This window comes from Hippoglossus stenolepis, chromosome 9 (assembly GCF_022539355.2).
Source record: "Hippoglossus stenolepis isolate QCI-W04-F060 chromosome 9, HSTE1.2, whole genome shotgun sequence".
Classification (NCBI taxonomy): Eukaryota; Metazoa; Chordata; class Actinopteri; order Pleuronectiformes; family Pleuronectidae; genus Hippoglossus; species Hippoglossus stenolepis.
In genome coordinates this window covers 19,864,731-19,883,166 of record NC_061491.1, presented here as the reverse complement: position 1 = coordinate 19,883,166, position 18,436 = coordinate 19,864,731, and the positions used below count along the sequence as shown (strand labels likewise).

At 42.2% G+C, this 18,436-nt stretch overlaps 1 protein-coding gene across 1 annotated transcript; it reads left to right on the top strand.

The window, feature by feature from the left end:
- The first annotated feature begins 1,017 nt into the window (after nt 1-1,017).
- plcxd3 (phosphatidylinositol-specific phospholipase C, X domain containing 3) lies at nt 1,018-17,779 on the top strand. The gene is made up of 6 exons (XM_035164998.2): nt 1,018-1,254; nt 10,131-10,387; nt 10,595-10,768; nt 12,745-12,920; nt 13,967-14,068; nt 14,999-17,779. Exons 1-6 carry the CDS (start codon nt 1,152-1,154, stop codon nt 15,156-15,158), a joined length of 972 nt encoding a protein of 323 aa, XP_035020889.1. The 5' UTR covers nt 1,018-1,151; the 3' UTR covers nt 15,159-17,779.
- Nucleotides 17,780-18,436: the final 657 nt, after the last annotated feature.

Genomic DNA, 18,436 nt, shown 5'->3' with positions numbered 1-18,436 from the left:
GAATCCGTACGCAGTGATCGACAACACAACCAAATTCGACACCGCACTACCATGGGCCATTAACAATACACATGCCAGGTGTAAGGCTGGTGAGATGAGCGGTTCTCCAGATATGACTTTTTTGGAACGACAGCAGACAGAGAGAAGATTAGTAGATTGATAAAAGTTTGTCTGATTCCTAAGTATTAAAGTTAGCAGGTAATGATGCCACCAGGTCTGCTCGTTATCTTTTATATGACACAATTCTGGCTGCAATTTTGCAAATTACACTTTTACAATGTTGAATCTAACCTGGAACAAACGTAATCGGTGATGATTATATGCAGTGTGGTTATGTCATTATTGATTTTGTTTGTCCAGCGGTTCAATGGGTTCAACCCTCCCTTGCATGAAACACATGACTGCAGAGACACACCCAAGAGGGAAATGGGAAACAAGTATAGAAAAGTCATCTTTCATGAGCTTTAAATGTCTTTTCCTCTGAGGCGGGGAGATGCAGCTTTTTCAATATTATTCATCTCCACACCTTTGTGACCTAGTTTGTGAATGACCCATGTTGAAGCCACGCAGCTGATTAGCACTACAGTGAATATGTCAGTTATTCATCATCGCTGTCAGGATGAATCACTGCCATATTGCGTTCAGTCAGAAATGCTCGGAAATCATCTAGGAATTAACCTCTTTTGAGTCAGTGCTCCAAGTTATATGGAAAAAGTAATAAAAATTCATGTGCACATCAACGGTGGGTGTAAGACCCTGAACCTCTCGAGAGAAAAAGCAAACATTTGAGGATTCTGTAATTTACTGTTGAAAGAAAAAGAAAGATTGATTAATTATTGGATTTATATTTTCCAGTTTAGGTAAATCAAACATGTCCTCGTTACAGTGGGATTGGTGCAGATTGTTGGAAATACAACCACCGACTGTTGAGTCACATGTGGATTCGTCCAACCTCATTTTCATAATTGTGCATTGCGCGCTGATGTGCACTGCTCAGGGGGGTGTGGACCTCAGCCCACAGTCTCACTGGTGCGTGTGCGTGTGAGTGAGTGAGTGAGCGAGTGAGTGAAAGAGAGAGAGCGCACTCCAGCTTGGCACCGGCACCGGGTCTTGGAGAGAGGAGGCAGGAGCGCGTTGTGCACGGCGGCAGCATGGCTTCGTCTCACGGGAGATGCGACCAGCGGTTCGCAGACTGGATGTCAAGTTTACCGCAGAGCATGCACACGATCCCGCTCACCAACCTGGCGATTCCCGGTAGGTGTCACTTCACGTTGCCTCCCGGTGCGAGGAGCATGCTCATGATGTCCATGTCTTCCATCTGCGCGCATTGCACGCATCCTAATAGACGAGGATTAAATAAGCAATCGATCATATTTAACGCTTTGCAAAGTGTGATGTTGGACTTTTGCCTCTTGTGCAACTCCTGCAAACTAAAAATCCTCCGTTACGTCCATTGCACCCGGTCAGAACAAAGGCTAAGACCTGTTGCGCATCGTGAGAAGTGCCGTGTATTTGGAACAGTTCGGCTCCCTCCTGTTACGCGGTCTGAAGGTTGTGAACCCGGATGCTTCACAACCAATTAGTCCTGAAGATGAGATTACCTGAGACAAAACGAGGGGGATCACCAGACTCATTTGCAATGTGGCTATGGTGAAGCATGCGGAGCTGGTTAGGGCAGAACTTTGGGTTCTGGGGTGGTGGCCATTGAGGAGCAGACATGGGAGTGGGATGGTTTCAGTCTCTGCGCTCAGATGATCCCATAGAACATGAGCTGGTGGACCTCGAGCCAATCAGTGCGCAGAACCTCTCTTAAATCCATTCAATTTGGAAAGGTTGTAAAGCCCAACACTGATGGACTGGCTTATTAGCAGCCAGCTAATTCCATATCTGCTGCCCGGTGATTATCACACCTCCATACATGGATTTCTAATCCCCCCCTTCTGAGCCCCCCTCCCTTCTGGCCCCCCTCCCCTCTCTCTCGGTCTTGCGGTTGAACTACAGACACCTGATGTGTTTAGGTTCGACATGTGCACCGATGACATTTCTCAGGCATAGGACTTGCTGCTGCTTGTCCAGTGAGGCGTGGCATAATACCAACTCTGACCACAGCTCTGAAGGATGCTAAGGCATGCAGTCCATCAAAGACTCAATCAAATATCGAATGGAAGACAGTCGCAGCGTGGCATGTATTACCTCATGCTTGTAGCTGAATAATGTGACATGCTGTACCTCATCACAGTTCACCCGTGCCAAGGCTCATGGGAACATGCTCTATCCCATTTAATTAGGTGTCATTACTTAAGATTGGCCCCAAGGCCTGCAGCTCAGCTGCTCTCAATCTGTCCTCCGACTGGATACAGATTCTGTAAACACCCTGTGTGTTCACATTCAGCGTAATGTTTGTCAGGATAAATTCCTTAATCCACAGGATTTTCGGAGAGTTTATTTAGCAACCATGTGCTCTTACTGGGGCGTATGTCTGATTTCTTTCAAAAGTCTGTCTCCTGCCTCCTTTTCCTCTCATCTTAGAACACAGTATCACAAACCTTTGTTCAAGCAGGAATGAAACTGGAGCAGACAAGAAACAAAAAAGATGACTCTTTCATTCCCTCTTAAGTTTGAGTGATACAATATTAAGAAGAGGAAATACTTCACCAGCTGGCACAGCCTTAATGACCGGGTGTTTGTGAGTTGGATGTTGTGATGGTTTGACCCTCCCCTCAGTCCCCTGCTGCCAAAGAGCTCAACGGTCCAGTGTCTGTGTTGCCAGCACTGCACAGCTGTACTCATTATCATACACAGTTTTCTGCATGATTAGTTTATTTCAAGGATTCGTGGTGACACTGAAGACTTAATTAGCACCGGATTTGATGTTTTAATGGCATCTATTTGTTCTGTTAAAAGTAGTTGGTATATGAGCAAATGCACCCAAATGATTTAAAGGATAATACTGAACATGACTATACACAACACAATGTCAGATATAACAGCTACTCGATGTCAGATAATAAATTATCTCTGCCAGGATGACTAAATCGTTAGTTCATTTATGTGCTTGGTTTTTGTTGTTTGTTTGTCTGTTTTCAGGGGGAGTTAGTTTGTGTAGGTAATTACAAAAGATACATTTTCAAATGACAATCTCACAAAGGTTAGGGGGTTAATAGACTCGGGGATATTGCCTCAGTCCATCACGTGGACTGAGGTGGTGGCAGTGTTGGTGAAGTACCAGCTAATCCAAGCCACTGTACCTACCATCATGCAGTTTGAGTGTAACATACAAATAACCTTATCTACAGGGAGATAATGGAAATCAGTTTCCATAATGGGAGTTTAAATTAATTATGAAGTCTTGTGAAGATATAAATAGGCAAATGCTGTTTAAAGTGTTTTACAGAGAAGTACTATATATACTTTTTTATCAAATTAACCATGCATGTAGGAGAAGACTCAAAAGCATGAGAAATTGGCAATTTTAAATGCTCTGTCACCCTTTCTGGGCATTTAGAAATGACTAGAAGCTGTTCTGGAGGTTCCAAGGGGGCTGGATGAGGTATTAAGGCAAAAACCTTCAAACATATAAAATAATCTTAAAACCAGTTATTTGGTAGCCATTGAAGAGAGATGAGTACAGGGAGGTGGAGAGGTCAAGTCTTCTTGGAGAGAGTTACTGTTGAATTTTGGACAAGCTGCAGGCGAGACCAGGCTGACTCCTACAGACAGTTATAATAGAAAGCCTATTTAAAAGTCTATTGGCCTCTAAATGAGAAAATGTTGTAAATGCGAAAAAGCAATCACTGAGGAGACTGTTGTACCTTAACGGGTCAGAGGTGAGAACTTATGTTGTATTTCTGTTAAACTGATGAAAGTTTTTGGCCTTTAAGCATGTGTTATGAGAATAAAATGGTCTCTAGGATAGAGCCTTGTGGTACACCTAAGAGAGATTATCTGCAGGGAGTTATCAGCCCTGACCTTTAATAATGAGTCTCTGAATAGGTGAGAGGCAGCCCAATCCAGGAGGGAAAAAATGATGGATTTGTGTCAAACATAGCAGAGAGGTCCAACTGATTTAAAATTGCATGATTTTCAGATTCTGAGAAACAAAACAGTAAATAATTTTTTCACCCCGAGGTCCGCTGAAGGAGAATACCTGTGAATTAACAGATTTTTCCACAAATGTATATAAAAACAATAATTTTGAAAAAAGAGGTAATTGTATAGAATCACATTTAAAGTGTTTTGATCAGAGGACATACAGGAACATAAGTATTGACCACTGAGTTGTATTTAGAGTTATTACAGAGTTATAGAATTGTTTATCATGCTGTGACTCATGACACAGCACAGCAGCCAAGTACATTTCTGTTTATTTATTACATAAAAATACATTTTCATGAGAATAATCATGTTGTCCTGACTTCTGCTGGTCAGAACCACTTTGTTAGTGATATAAGAGCGTGGTTGCATATAGATGTGACTCAGCATGTGTTGCACATCATATCAAGTCTACAAGTCAGTTGTCCTCGTAGCCAGTTTGACTCTTTAGCCAAAGTGCGCAAAGGTGAGAGGATGAACAGAAGAGAAGTGGTGAAGGGAGAGGTAGCAGATTAAAGACAGAGCTCAAAAAGGGAGAAAGAAGAGACAGAGAGAGGGAGTAGTTACTCTTTTCCTTTTCCCGAGCTGATCAGTGGGGGACGTGATGGTCCGTTTTTCTGTGACTATTTTAGATGTGTGAGGTGAGCGCTGGAGACTGCCTGGCTGTGTGTGACTGAGGTGGTCAGCAAAGTTGCACTTCCAAACCTATATTGTGAATCTGTTCTGCCTTGGTTCTGCCACCATGAAACAAGCTTAACTGGAGGGAAGAGGATGATTGTCAGAACTTCACCGCCACAGTAGTAAAATTTGATTTCTTTGTATTTTTGGAGTATGCACTGACGGGTATGAGCACATATCTGTTTCCTGCAGGTGTGCACAGGAAGTGATTATAGATGTAGATGTCTAAACGTCTAGGCAATTAAGTTCAACTTTCCATAATTTTGCTAATATTCAACAGACCAAAATAGTCAAATTTTCTGGCTCAGATACACACCCCATTGCCCTGATGTACTATTACTACTATTCTATTCTATTAGATCAATGACAATGTTTCAATAACAATAATTATCAATACAGGTCTTAAACTTGTTGTTGAAATGGTTTACTCAAGCATTAAGTGATAGATAAAAAAGATTTTCACATTGCGGCTAACTTATTTTAATTTCATATTATGATCAAAAAGATTTTATTTACAAAAAATATATAGTTCATAATTATATATGCTATCGTAGATATAATTTGACCAAGGTATAATCAGCACATATCATGTAACCAAACCATTTATATATTACAATTTAATACTTAATTAAAACGAAATAATTAGCTATGAGGGGAAATATCACTTAATTTGACTTTATTCAAAGAAGGAAAACTGCTGGATTGAATAAGCGACTTGACCTCAGAGAGATGACAATGTCCACATTCCACCAAAGTGTCAGATTTGCATGAGTGAGCTCGTGGAGCGTTATTTAGCCTCTCTGAGTGTCACAGCCCAAAGCTTCACCAGAGGCAAGAAATAAATAGCAAACCTTAGCCCGAAGGGACAGGGTGAAGGCAATTGTATGAAATTGAGATGGCCTCGCAGGCCGTAAAACAAAACCCGGCATCTTCAGTCTCGCTGCCTCCCTTGTGGTTGAGAAAAAAGGGGGCCGGCCTTTTAGCTGTAAATTTGTCCATCAGTCCCTTGACTAGATCACTCTGCTGCCTCTTAATGGATGGATGGTGTGCGATGCCAGGATAAACACTGGCTGTGCATTCAAGACGTCTGAAGGGCAGGAAATCAGCCGGTTAGAAGCAATTGAGGAAGTCAAATTCAAAACAAACAAGGGAGGAGAAAATAGATTGAAAGAGGGAGAAAACCAGAGAGCGAGAGAGAAACACTTCTAGAGAAATGAAGCAAACGGGGGGTAAAGATGTGGCAGTGGTGCAGCTAGTCTCTGTAAATGCCCCTGTGAGTCATGACTCACCTAAATCCCTGTTCAGCTCAACTTTAGTTTGACCCCATACGTTGTGTTTGACGAACTCAAATAATTTCAACCTCAACAGAAATGTTTGCACTGCTGCTCAAACAAGATGGAGAAGAGGCTTTTCATTTCCTCCTCTTCTCTCCATCCCAAAATAGTTCTTATAAAGAGTGCGTAGTGAGCAGTAATGGTTTTTAATGAAAAAAGGCATAAACCACCAGCGGTACTGTCTTCGATGGTCTGCTCTCATACAGTCAAAAGGACTGTTAATGCAGGTCACCTCTCTAAAGTAACAGCTATTACCCTCCGCCACTGTCATCATCATCATTATCAACAAGTGAATTACTGCATTTTCTTCCTGCATTATATTATGTCTCCGCTTGTCTCAGTCTTTATCTGTCGCTTTTCTTCACATCTTCTTCACCGCAGTCGAACATCAGCTTCTACGTGTCCATATCCTAGACAAAAAAAAAAAATGGTGGACACGTCACCGATTTCCACTGTGCAGACTCTGGCTCATTCTGATGTTTTGGCTTCATGTCTGGATACAGGGAGACACGTCCATCTTTGTTTACCGTCCATGGTCCATACCTGTCATGTGATTAATTACCCATTATGTGACCAGTGTGAGGGAAGAGCACATATTGGATACAATAGTTCACGTGGACAAGAATAAAAATGTCTCAATTCTGAGACAGAATCATTTGTTCAATTTTGTATGAGCATTAAAGATTCATTGGCACCACCTTGAAAATTCGAATGTTTCCTCACATCTCCATATGAATGCATTAATCCTGAGACGTGGCACAGCTTTAAGGTTGAGCAAATAATGAATCATGTTCAGAGCTCAGGTACAAACGCTGGATTGTGTTGAATTGCAGTTTCCACGACTCTGCAGCTTCTCAGCAGATGTTCTGCACACCTGGCGAAATGTTTGGCCCCTTCAGGGTTGATAATGTCTCCGACTTCCTGTGAGATTGTGTCTCTCTGCAGTGTAACATAATGCAGAGGCCTTTTTTTGTCATGCATATTCAAGACAATGCTTGTTAGTGATGCACAAACAAGTTTTATGAGTTTGCCTTAGGTGTTCAGCTGATAATATATAGTTGGTTGTAGGTCACAGGGGACAGATGACTGTAATTTATATTGAGTGCAATATCATGATAATAAAGATGTCAGGAGCATCCATGATATTACAGATTTGAAGTCATATTTTAAGCAAAAAGTCAAATATTTCCCAGATCCAGCCTCTCATATGCAGAGATTTACTCATTTTCTGTGACATTGAGTTGAATATCTTTTGATTTTGGGCTGTTAGTCATAAAAGTTAATTGGAAAAATTTAGATTTTTCCCCCTTTTTCAACCGTCAGAGTGGAAGAGTAACATTCTCCTGCAACAGCAGCAGATCCAGCCGTAGTATCCGGCTAAGGTCACACTCTGTCTCACTGTGACCCTGCTGATGCAGCTCAGCCTGCAGCGATGCTGTTTGTCGCGCTGCCCCAGGACTCAGCTGTCTCCCCTGCTTATGGTCATTCTGTGGGCCGACTGTGAAGACCTGCCACTGCAGTACGGAGCTGAAGGTCAACTCGGGCTCAATGTGTGTGTACGTGTGGCGGCTGAGGACGGTTGTGTGTTCGTCTGTGACTGAACGTGATGACGAGACAAAAGGAGGATGAGAAATTGATTGCAGTGATGTGAGCGGGAGGCGGATACCACAATTAATGTCAGCTTGATTTGCATAACACACACACACACACGCTTGCTCTTTCGTCATGGAAGGACACACAACCTCCAACTAATGGAAATCCCCTTGGATCCGTTTCAAATGTCACAAAAGCAGTATTGACAATCTATTGTCATCATGGTCACTGAATCGATAAGATATTGACAGGAGGCTTGTACAGTCAATCCATGTTATTACTTTCTGTTAGATGATTTTAAACCCGCATTTATTATTAATTATGTTTACAGATTAACTTGATTAACTCTAAAGCACAGTGATGCATTGTCCTCATTAACAGATAGTGGGGTCTCTCCATTCAGCTTCAGTTTTATCTGCTGAGGTTATGAGATGATTATTTATCTGAGATTTGTGCTGCTATGCTAACAAACAATGGCGGTGAATGAAAATTCATCAGCGTTTGTATCTTCAGATCAGATGATGATGATTTCTGAAGTCAGTGGCGGATCTAGGATTTTATTCTTGTACTGCTTCTTATTCAGTAATATGCACATTAAAGTAATTTCTTGTTTACTGTTAACTCTATAGCTTTGAGCAAAGCCACACACCATTGCATATATTTTGAAGATGTGTCTTATTTTTCTTTAGAATTGATGGTAAGTGACTAGTTTCTGTAAAGACTACTGACAGGACAGTAGCACTGCAGGGGCCAATCAAATTTCAGCTGGGGTCATTGCCCCCCTGCCCCCTCCCCTGGATCTGCCCCTGTTGTGATTGGACGTCACGGTTGCTTTTTCACATCAAGTGCATTTGAATTCAAGCAGTGGTTCAGCCACTTTATCTGTTAGTCTAATTTGAAGTTGTTCAGTCAGGAAGCGGTGTAGTAGAATAGTCGTCCAGTTCGGACATTTGTTGAGTTAAAGCTGGTAGTTTGTCTTCTTCTTCTTTCTTGGCCTTTAATTCTCTGTCGACTTTGCGAGATATTATCTGACCACTGGAAACACCTTTAAAAACATTCTTGTTAAATTGATGATGAGATATTGAGAAAAAGTTCATCTAGAATATAATTAACAAGGCTTTCGGAGAAAGTGGCCTCCATGAATTGAATTTGTAAGATTTAGCAGCTGTGTTCCTGTTATCTGAAATAAAATACTCTATCCACGAAGGACCTGGGAATAACAGAACTGAGGATTTACAACTTTTTGTACGGTTTGGACGGTTACATTTTCAAGGGTCTGAAATTGCAAACTAAGTCTTTGAGGACCAGACTAATTTGGCACATTTTGAAGGCACCACACTTGTATCAGGTTTAACCACAAATAAAAGTCTTAAAACCCAGAAGGACGTTTTGTATTGTGTGGAACAAACTTTCTGATGAAAATGTTTTTTCAGTCAGGAGAAAAAAATACGTAGCAAAGATTAATGGATTTATTGGTCACTCTTGTGACACTTGATTAAAGTTGGGATTGTACAGTTGGTAATTTGTTTTTGAAACACTTTTTTATCTTATTTGTTGAAATCTTCTTCACGTCCTGATAGCCATCAATAAATACAGCCGTCTGAAAAGAAAAAGAAAAATAGCCGGTGACTGTGGCCCTCGCAGGACTGTGATAAACATGACTTACCAACCTGAGCTTTAATCATTAACGTCATTTTCCTGTCAAAGGTCAAACACTTGAAGGTTCCTGCTTCTCAAATGGGCGATTTTACAGTTGTTTTTGTTTAGATTTTGGACTTTGAAAACATGACCCATGTTTTACTGACCCACGGATTAATTATTAAAATAAGCATTAGTTGCTGGATGCTATCACACGGTTACAATTCCTGCTCTTGATTTACATCTCTCCAATTCTCAACTCAAGGCCCAACTTCTTGTTTCTTGAGCTTTCAACTACATCTCAACTAAACCATCCCCATGACAACGGAGAAACTTCATCTGCTGATTAGGCCACAACATGTTGGGTTCAAAATTCAGCCATTTCAATCCTTTTTTCTAACATCCTGCAGAGTGGACCATACTGTGAAGTACACACACACAGTAACTGGAGGTGTACAAAGAGGTAGAAACCACCAACTACTTGCATTTGTGGATTCAAAATAAAACAATATTTGCTGTGTGATATATAAGAAAACATGAAATAATAAGCACAGCTCTGTTTTTCTGTTTTTGATGAAAAACATCAGTGTTTGTCTGCACAGTCGTACTTGTTTTCAACTTGTCAGAGTTCATGACTTATGACCACGGATGCTGTTATTCACATAGTCTGGTTGTTGCCATGGCACCAGGCAGGTTCCAGCACTGAACCCACTCTTCCTGCCTCGCACCACCGCAGAAATTAAACACATGGTCTGTAATACCAGTATGCAGATTCATGTTTGTGTCCATTTCCAGGCTCCCATGACTCCTTCAGTTTCTACATCGACGAGTCATCCCCGGTGGGCCCCGAGCAGCCGGAGACGGTGCAGAACTTCGTCTCTGTTTTTGGCACAGTGGCCAAGAAGCTCATGAGGAAGTGGTTAGCTACGCAGACGATGAACTTCACCAGCCAACTGGAGTCCGGGATCCGCTTCTTTGATCTGCGCATCTCCACCAAGCCCCGCGACCCCGACAATGAGCTGTTCTTCGCCCACGGGCTCTTCAGCGCCACGGTCAGTGCGAAGCGCAGTTCTGATGGGATGACTATTTAGCAATGCTTGTGGTTGCTAAGTGATGTTAGTACCTTTCTGTGTATTTATGCGTGAGTGAAGTCTGAGAGCTTAATCATACCAGGTCCTTCAGGGATTTTGAGTGTACATCACAGCTATGTCAGTAAAGAAATGATTAATATGTGTATTGTTCATATTTGTGTTTCTTAGGTCAGAGAAGGTCTCAAGCAGATCAGCGGTTTCCTGTCAACTCACCACAGAGAGGTTGTGTTCCTGGACTTTAACCACTTCTATGGCGTGCAGAACATGCACCATGAAAAGCTGGTGGCCATGTTGCAGGAGGTGTTTGGAGACAAGCTCTGCCCGGTCGTTTTCGCTCAGGAGGTACTGTCAAACGTTTAAAATGCTCTTGGTAATTATTGGTTTCTGCTCGGTACAATGTGATTTATATGTTTTGATCACCTAAAGCTGGAGAGCCAGACTTCTTTTTGCTAGAGTTTTAACAGGCAAGCAACAACTGAGATGGAGTATTGTGGGAAAAACCTGTGCAGAATCCGAGAGAAAGTTTTTAATGCTTCAGATGAAATAAAGAAACTTTGTGTTCATAGGAAGAATTGCAGTGAAAAAAAGAAAGCGTTCAATGGCAAAGACAAAAACAGATCTACCATTGAAGTGGCTTTTCCTCGTTGGAGTGAAAGAAGAGAAGGGACTGAGGCAGACTCCTTTTTGCTCTTGGGCAGGTTGGCACTTATAAAATGTTATGAATCGGCTGTGTAGCTCTTACATAAATGATGTATTATTGTTCTGGATCTTTAGATGTGTCTCTTCTTTTCCACAGTTTGTGTGAGAGGTCTATAAGTACATGGACATAGTGACTTCATGTCATTGAGGGCAGATATAGACACTGGTGTAAAAGAGGTGAAGTATAAAACATGGAATGATCATTGAGTTGATAGATCAGGGGAATTGTGATTAGTCAGGAATCAGATTTTCTTTAATTTTTGTCATGACAAAATATTTTATATTTATAAATGAGCAAACTGCTACACACAGAGCTGCAACTATAGCACTATTAAATGGATTGATTGAACATTTTCTGGCAGTTAGTCTATGCAATGCAGTTTTACATTTTAAAAGCCTGAAATAGCTAAAAAAGGACAATAAAACAAGTTTGTTTTTTTTATCTTAAAGGGGACATATCATGAAAATTCCACTTTGTTAGTGCTTCTACAGGTTAATGTGGGTATCTGGCATGTCTACCAACCCAAAAACTCTGGAAAAAAAACACTTGCGCGTTTTGTTATGGTTCCTCTAAGTCAGAAACGTCATGCTGGAGTGACTGGAATGAGCTTCCTGTGTATTGTGTCGTCACAATACACTGGAAGTCTCCCTACATGGCCTTGGCTCATCCCCCCCGCCCCCCCACACTCGTTACGCCGGGTTTACACTGGACGCAGCGAGGCTGCGAGGCAGCGCAGCGCCGTTCTCAAGCGCGCAGCCGCCTGGCTGTTCACACGGGAGAGCATTTCTCCGCGCTGGTCAGCCCCATAGACTGTATATATAAGGTCAGCCCCCGATTCTGCTTTCTCCGCTTGTTGTTGTACCCGTTGACGGGGTTCGGGGTAAATGATGGTCTTCATAGCCCCCCACCTCTCTTTCTCTCTCTGTCTATCTGCTTGTGTGCTTGTAGTGGATGGGCAGAGGGGGACATTTAATTATGTGATTGGGAAAATTAAAACTCCAGGACAACAGAAGGGGAATACAAAGTATGGGATGCATATTTGATAATTTATGTCATATAAAATATGTAATTTATATCGTTTAAAATCATGGGGGGGAGGGGGGAGCTGGCTCATTAGCATTTAAAGGAACAGGCACTCAAAACAGGTCACTCTGTGGAGGGCTGTTTTAGACAAGGTAAAAAGGGTGCTGTTTTAAATGATCCTTGTGGTATTTTGACCAAAGTATGTTACAGACATTTCATTAAGATCCCAAGGAACCATATCAACTTGTGGTAAAATGGGCATACAATGTCCCCTTTAAAATTAATTCAGTTTTCTTGATGAGAAACACAATGATTAGATATTTTAAAAAGTGGTTGTTATGTGACAAAGCTGTCTGTTCTCAAAGATCACACATCTGACAGTTTATATGGTCAATCGGTATTGAACAAGGGTGCTTAATAATCACTGTGATGCTCTGTAACCAGCAATTGGATCCACTTATTTCTAATTGCTGCTATTCGAATGCACATAAAGCTTTTCTAAGTATCCCCCAGTTGCATCTCTGCGATGTGTGTAAAAAAATTAATTCTGTCACTCTTTTTATATTTCTCTTTTGTCACATCCCTGCGTCTCCAGGTGAGTCTGCAGTATCTGTGGGAGAAGGATTATCAGGTCCTGGTCTTCTATCACCACCCCATGGCCCTGGAGGTGCCCTTCCTGTGGCCGGGCCAGATGATGCCCTCTCCCTGGGCCAACACCACGGACCCAGAGAAGCTGGTTCAGTTCCTCCAGGCTTCTGTCACTGACCGCAGGTCGGCCACTTGGTTTATGCCATCGTGGGCAACTAAAATCCACCATGCATAAGTTAAATGGGACGTAATGGGATGTTTGTGCTGCTAATAGCTTTTATAGCTTTTACAAATGAATCATCCAATGTGATTAGTCATTCTGTCATGATTTAAGATTGACTCTCATTATGCTCATACCTTCCTAAGATGTTGTAGCTAATGGTTTAATTACTTGTCCATTAGCTTGCTGTACGAATGGAGTATTATTAGATCAAATGCACAGTTAATCACAATTGTTTGGCTCTTTGACGCACATTGAAATGACTCCTCACACCCAAAATTCAAAGTAAATCTACATCAATTCTCTATGAAGCATACAGATGTGAACAAAATGGATGTGAGCTTAGAGTTGCCCACTTGTAAAATAGCAAATGTGGGCAAACATGCAGTGTTCTAGGCAAGGTGTCATCTAGATGTAAACCTAAGGTGGTCCATGTGGCAAATGTTGAATATGGCCCAAGTAAGGCAAAACGAGAGGAAGTGTGGGCCAAATCTGTCCTGAAACAAATTTTCTATGTGGGGTTAGTTAGCACTGTCGTCTCACAGGTTCCCAATTTGAATCCTGGTTCGGCCAGAGTCTTTCTTGGTTCCTCCCACAGTCCAAACACATAGTAGTTTGGGGTGATGGGCTGAATTGGAGACTCTAGATTGACAGTGTGTGAGAATGTGAGTGTGAACTGATGTTTGTCTCTGTATAATGGTGCTGATGACCAGTCCAGGGTGTACCCCGCCCCTCAGTGTCAGCTGGGATTGGCTCCAGCTCCCCATTTACAGTAAATGGGAAGAGTTTCAGCAAAATCCTACATAAATTTGCATGTGAAATCATTGTGTCTATGATTTTCTTTTCAGCAGCGTGTTTTTGTTGTTGTTGTGGGCACTTAAAGTAATTCATTCTCCAGTTTATTTATGTATGTCGCACCTCTCTGCAGCTGCTTTACATCAAAAGATCAAATTACCCCAAAAAAGAGAAACAAGAAAGATATTCTAAATCTTCTATGTGTCTCTTGCAGGAGGAAGGGGACCTTCTTTGTCTCCCAGGTGGTTCTGACACCGAAGGCGAGCACCGTGATGAAGGGTGTGGCGAGCGGACTGAGGGAGACGATCACAGAAAGGTGTGTACGCCTGGTTGTGTGTGTGTGTGTGTGTGTGTGTGTGTGTGTGTGTGTGTGTGTGTGTGTGTGTGTGTGTGTGTGACAGAGAATAAGCAAAAAGTTCACGTCAGTATAACACAACGATTGGATAAGAGGCAGGATTTGCACCAGCAGTGTCACATAATGTTAAACATATACACACACACACACACACACACACACACACACACACACACAGTCATGTGACTCATCGTGGTGTTTATATCTACATCCACAGGCATGTTGGTTTCTGCAGGTATCCCCGGGCGATTGACACTGACCCCATTCAAGTTTTATTTATTTTTTTGAAGCTGCCACAAACCCGAGGCGATGCTTCTCATCTTTCTCCTCCCTCCCCTCTGTATCTCCCCCTTCTCAGTTACACTGGAGGATTTTTTTCCTTCTGATTCACCCTTAGCTTTATCTGTATTTCACGCCCTCTTAATGTCACCAGTTTGTTAAAAGCCTCCGCGGGCAAAACCATCAATTTTCCCATGAATTATTTATTTGATAACTCCACTATCAGCCGTTCTCACCGGGCGTGCGGTTACTTTGATGTCGGCTTCCTTTTCAAAACTCCATCCATTCATATTTGCCACAAAGGACGGCCAGTGCAGGAAAGGAGGAGGAGACGACACACAGAATTTTGCAGAAAGACATCTGCAGGAGTAACATCCTCCTCTGGTGCTCGACTCGTGAAACACGTTCAGCAAGTGTCATCATCCCAGTGGGTCTCTGGCTCGCACACAACCCATGCTGCCTCACGGAGATCTATTATCAGAGCGTGCCCTTCTCTGCGTTAAACCGACCAACCATGAATCACCCTGTCTTCTATCCCTCTCTGTACCTTTTGTGACTTTATCCCCCCACCCCCGCCCCCTAACATGTGTGTGTTTCCGTGCCTCCTCTCAGGGCCTTACCGGGCATGATGCAGTGGATCAGATCGCAGCGACCCGGCGAGAGCGGCATCAACATTATCACGGCTGACTTTGTGGAGCTCGGGGAGTTCATCAGTGCCGTCATCACCCTCAACTATCACCTGGACGAGGAAGACGATGACGATGCCACCTGAGAGCCTGCGGAGGGGCGGCGTCAGTGGCTGGGTCTGCGCTCTCTTTTCTCTTTGGCATTTATTCCAGGAGGGGGGCTTCGCTGCTCCTTTCTCTTTATTTAGGGCTATAGTGAATTGAGAGAGAAAGGCGGAAAAGACGAGATGGGTTTAGTAGAAGCAGCGCCTGGTGTTTGGTTTGGGCACCGGGAGAGAATGAGAGTCTGCTCAGTTCCGGTTCTGAGGGACCCGTTTCTTTCGAGTGAGATATGAATTTTCTTTTTTCTTGTGCTGTAAAAAGATAACTGCCTTTTCCAGGCTGTTTCTGTTTCTAGGCTCACCGCTTCATCAAGCATAGATTCCTCCGAGCGTATCAACTTTCTGCTAAATGTCCTGGTTAATCATTCTTGATATTCTTGTGACAGTGAGATTTTTCTACGGTTTTAAACGAGTCTGTGAAACTTAAACCACTCAAATTGTACGTTGGTGTAAGTAGCTAGAAATTGGCTGTCTTCTTTTTTTTAAATAATTTAAATCTCTGTTTAAGAGAAATGAACCATTTTACATTTCTTTCTGGAGCATCCATCTCTCATTGTGTTTTCTTCCCGTAATAGTCTCACATGAAGTCACCTTGCAGAGTAGAAACCTGCGCACACCGGTTAACCCCGTTCACCTCCACGTGACTCCAAACCAGTGCAGCTCGACTAGCCAAGATAAAAGTAACGTTAAGTGATGTGAAGTTAATCTTGTGTGCATCTCAATGAAACAATCATTTTCACCTTCTCAGTGTTGCTTAAAGTTTAAGAGAATCTGCTGAAAACACATTTGTTGAGGACAGCTGGGGATGCGTTCGATGCCATTTTCAGTAAAACGTTATCAGGGTTGTACACCTGCAGAGAGTGCTTGTAACATCTCAGCCGTTTATTGAGATTGATCGATTCAGCAGAGTGGCTCACCCTGTCCCTCACTCTCAATGTTTCTTTTTTTCCTACAATATGAATCTCTGTTGCCACAGGCCTCAGAAAGAAACATCTAACTATAGTGATGCATTCAATGTCCTTATCTTATCCACTTTATCCAGATGTTCCACCTGCAGTATTTAGGAGTATTTAAGATTTCAATAGGTTATTTGCTGAGATTTATGGATTAAACCTGTTGGCTAACTATAACCATGGTGGAATATATTTGTATATACGTTCCTGAACATTAAACTCTCTGTAGACGCACGATCCAAATAAAGTTCAGCTGTCAAACTGCCAGCGAGACAAACGTATTGGATTTTGTCGTGGGTGCTGAGTCGTGATAGCCGAGTACAAAAATACTGTACGAGAGTGAATCCACTGTCTATGAGTCCTCTGCAGAATCTTTGCCCCCCTGTACTGCATGTGTGTCTCTCCTCGCTGCTGTCGTGCAGCACTTTTAGCGTGTGAGTCAGAAGCAGGTGATTAAGTTGCTTCACGCTCCCCCAGCGAGCCATTACTTCAAGTCAGAAGAGGTTGAACACCACAATTCAGAGACAGCAGATCTCCATGTGACACAAGTAGTTTGACACTTCGGAAAATAATAATACAGTAAATGTTTAGTTGAGGTGTAGCTGTAGCTCTTTGGTGTCCACTTTCAATTAGGTGTTTCATGTTTATGAATGTTTCTGGATTTCTGGTGCAATACATTTAGTGCACTCCCATTTTTTTTTATATGTATATGTTAATGGCATTTCCCTCCTTACCCTGCAATATCTTCTTAAGGATGGAAAAGTACGTTGAAATGACTGAGAAAAGACAATGGAGATATTTTTTACACTTTATGCATGAAAAACAAATTTGCATAGTAGTCAAACATCCGCACACCTTATAAAATTAACTGTGGCGTTTTCTGCAGAGAATGTATTCTGTAAGGGCAGTTTAGTTTGTCTAGTTTGGTCATGTTCAACCAAAAGGAAACTCAACTGTTTGGATTTGTGAATGTATGCGTCTCGTGAGTAACTGTGCCATTTCTATTTCCGGTCATGTGATCGAGCAACTGGGTCTCAGCAGGAACGTCATGTTTGTATCATATGCTTAAATGTAAAGATTCCAGTTCAAACAGTACTTCAGTGTGGTTTCATGTTAAACTGTTTTATATCGTGGGAAGTTTGTACATACTGTAATTGCAAATAAGAGTCATCGACGACGGTTTCTTAACATCTAGCTTGACCGAGCTTTCATACTGCTTCTTGTTTTCATATGTATTTGGTACTTCATAGTTTTTGTGCATGATCAACAACTTTCTTCACGCACCTTACGACGGTTCATGAGGTTTGTGCATTAACTTCTGTTGTTTTTATGCACATTGTTCCTTAGAGCAGCTGGAAATGTTTTTACCCTTTAAAACAAACCTCCAAATGAATATATTTTTTAAATGTCGCTCCGCTGCCCAACACAGATTGAGAGAGTGAACCCACCACGCGTGAACGGAACGGAAAGAGGCTTGCAAATCGTGTTGTAAGGATAATTTGTGTCTTCCCTGGTCTAGGCTGTTGTTGTTGCCTTTATGTTCTGGTGTGAAACGAGTCCCTTTGCTGTTGTGAAACTCAAAAACCTTCGTTCCAATCAAAGTGACTCTGTACTAAGTGGAAAATGGCCGATCAAATAAAGCTTCTATGCTGATGACTGACTGATGTGTCATTTCCTGACCGGTCTCTGGCTTATTGAGTGGCGATTGGTTGGGTCTTTGCTGGACTGAAAGAAAATCATCATTAAAACCATTTTAATGAAACTGTAGCAAATCAGCAAATGGCAGCACTCCACAACTCAACGGACTATGTAGATCCACAGCTTTTAAGCAAACATACACCAGTATTTTATTCACTATCTGTGCAGGGTAGCATCCTAAAATCCTCCAGTTTCCACGGTGATGAGGATGGAGGTGGGTGGGCAGCGGCACCTAGAGTGACCTTGCTGAGACTGTGTTTTGTAATTCAGCATCTGCCTTACTGCAGCCAGGTATCTCTTACAAAGAGGAAGCTGAAGTAACTCAGACGCTGGGTGGCCGACTGTGTGTGTGTGTGTGTGTGTGTGTGTGTGTGTGTGTGTGTGTGTGTGTGTGTGTGTGTGTGTGTGTGTGTGTGTGTGTGTGTGTGTGCGTGTGCATCTCACTGTAGCTTTCACCTTTGAACAAAAATGTGTATTTCCTTGAGTTAATCTATCATGGAAATGATAGATTAAAAGGCTTTTTGATAAATAATTACTGAATCGAATGATCAAGCCCTCGTGTTAATGCTGTTTTACGCTTGTTAATTTAAGTTAATTGAATTAGCAAACTGA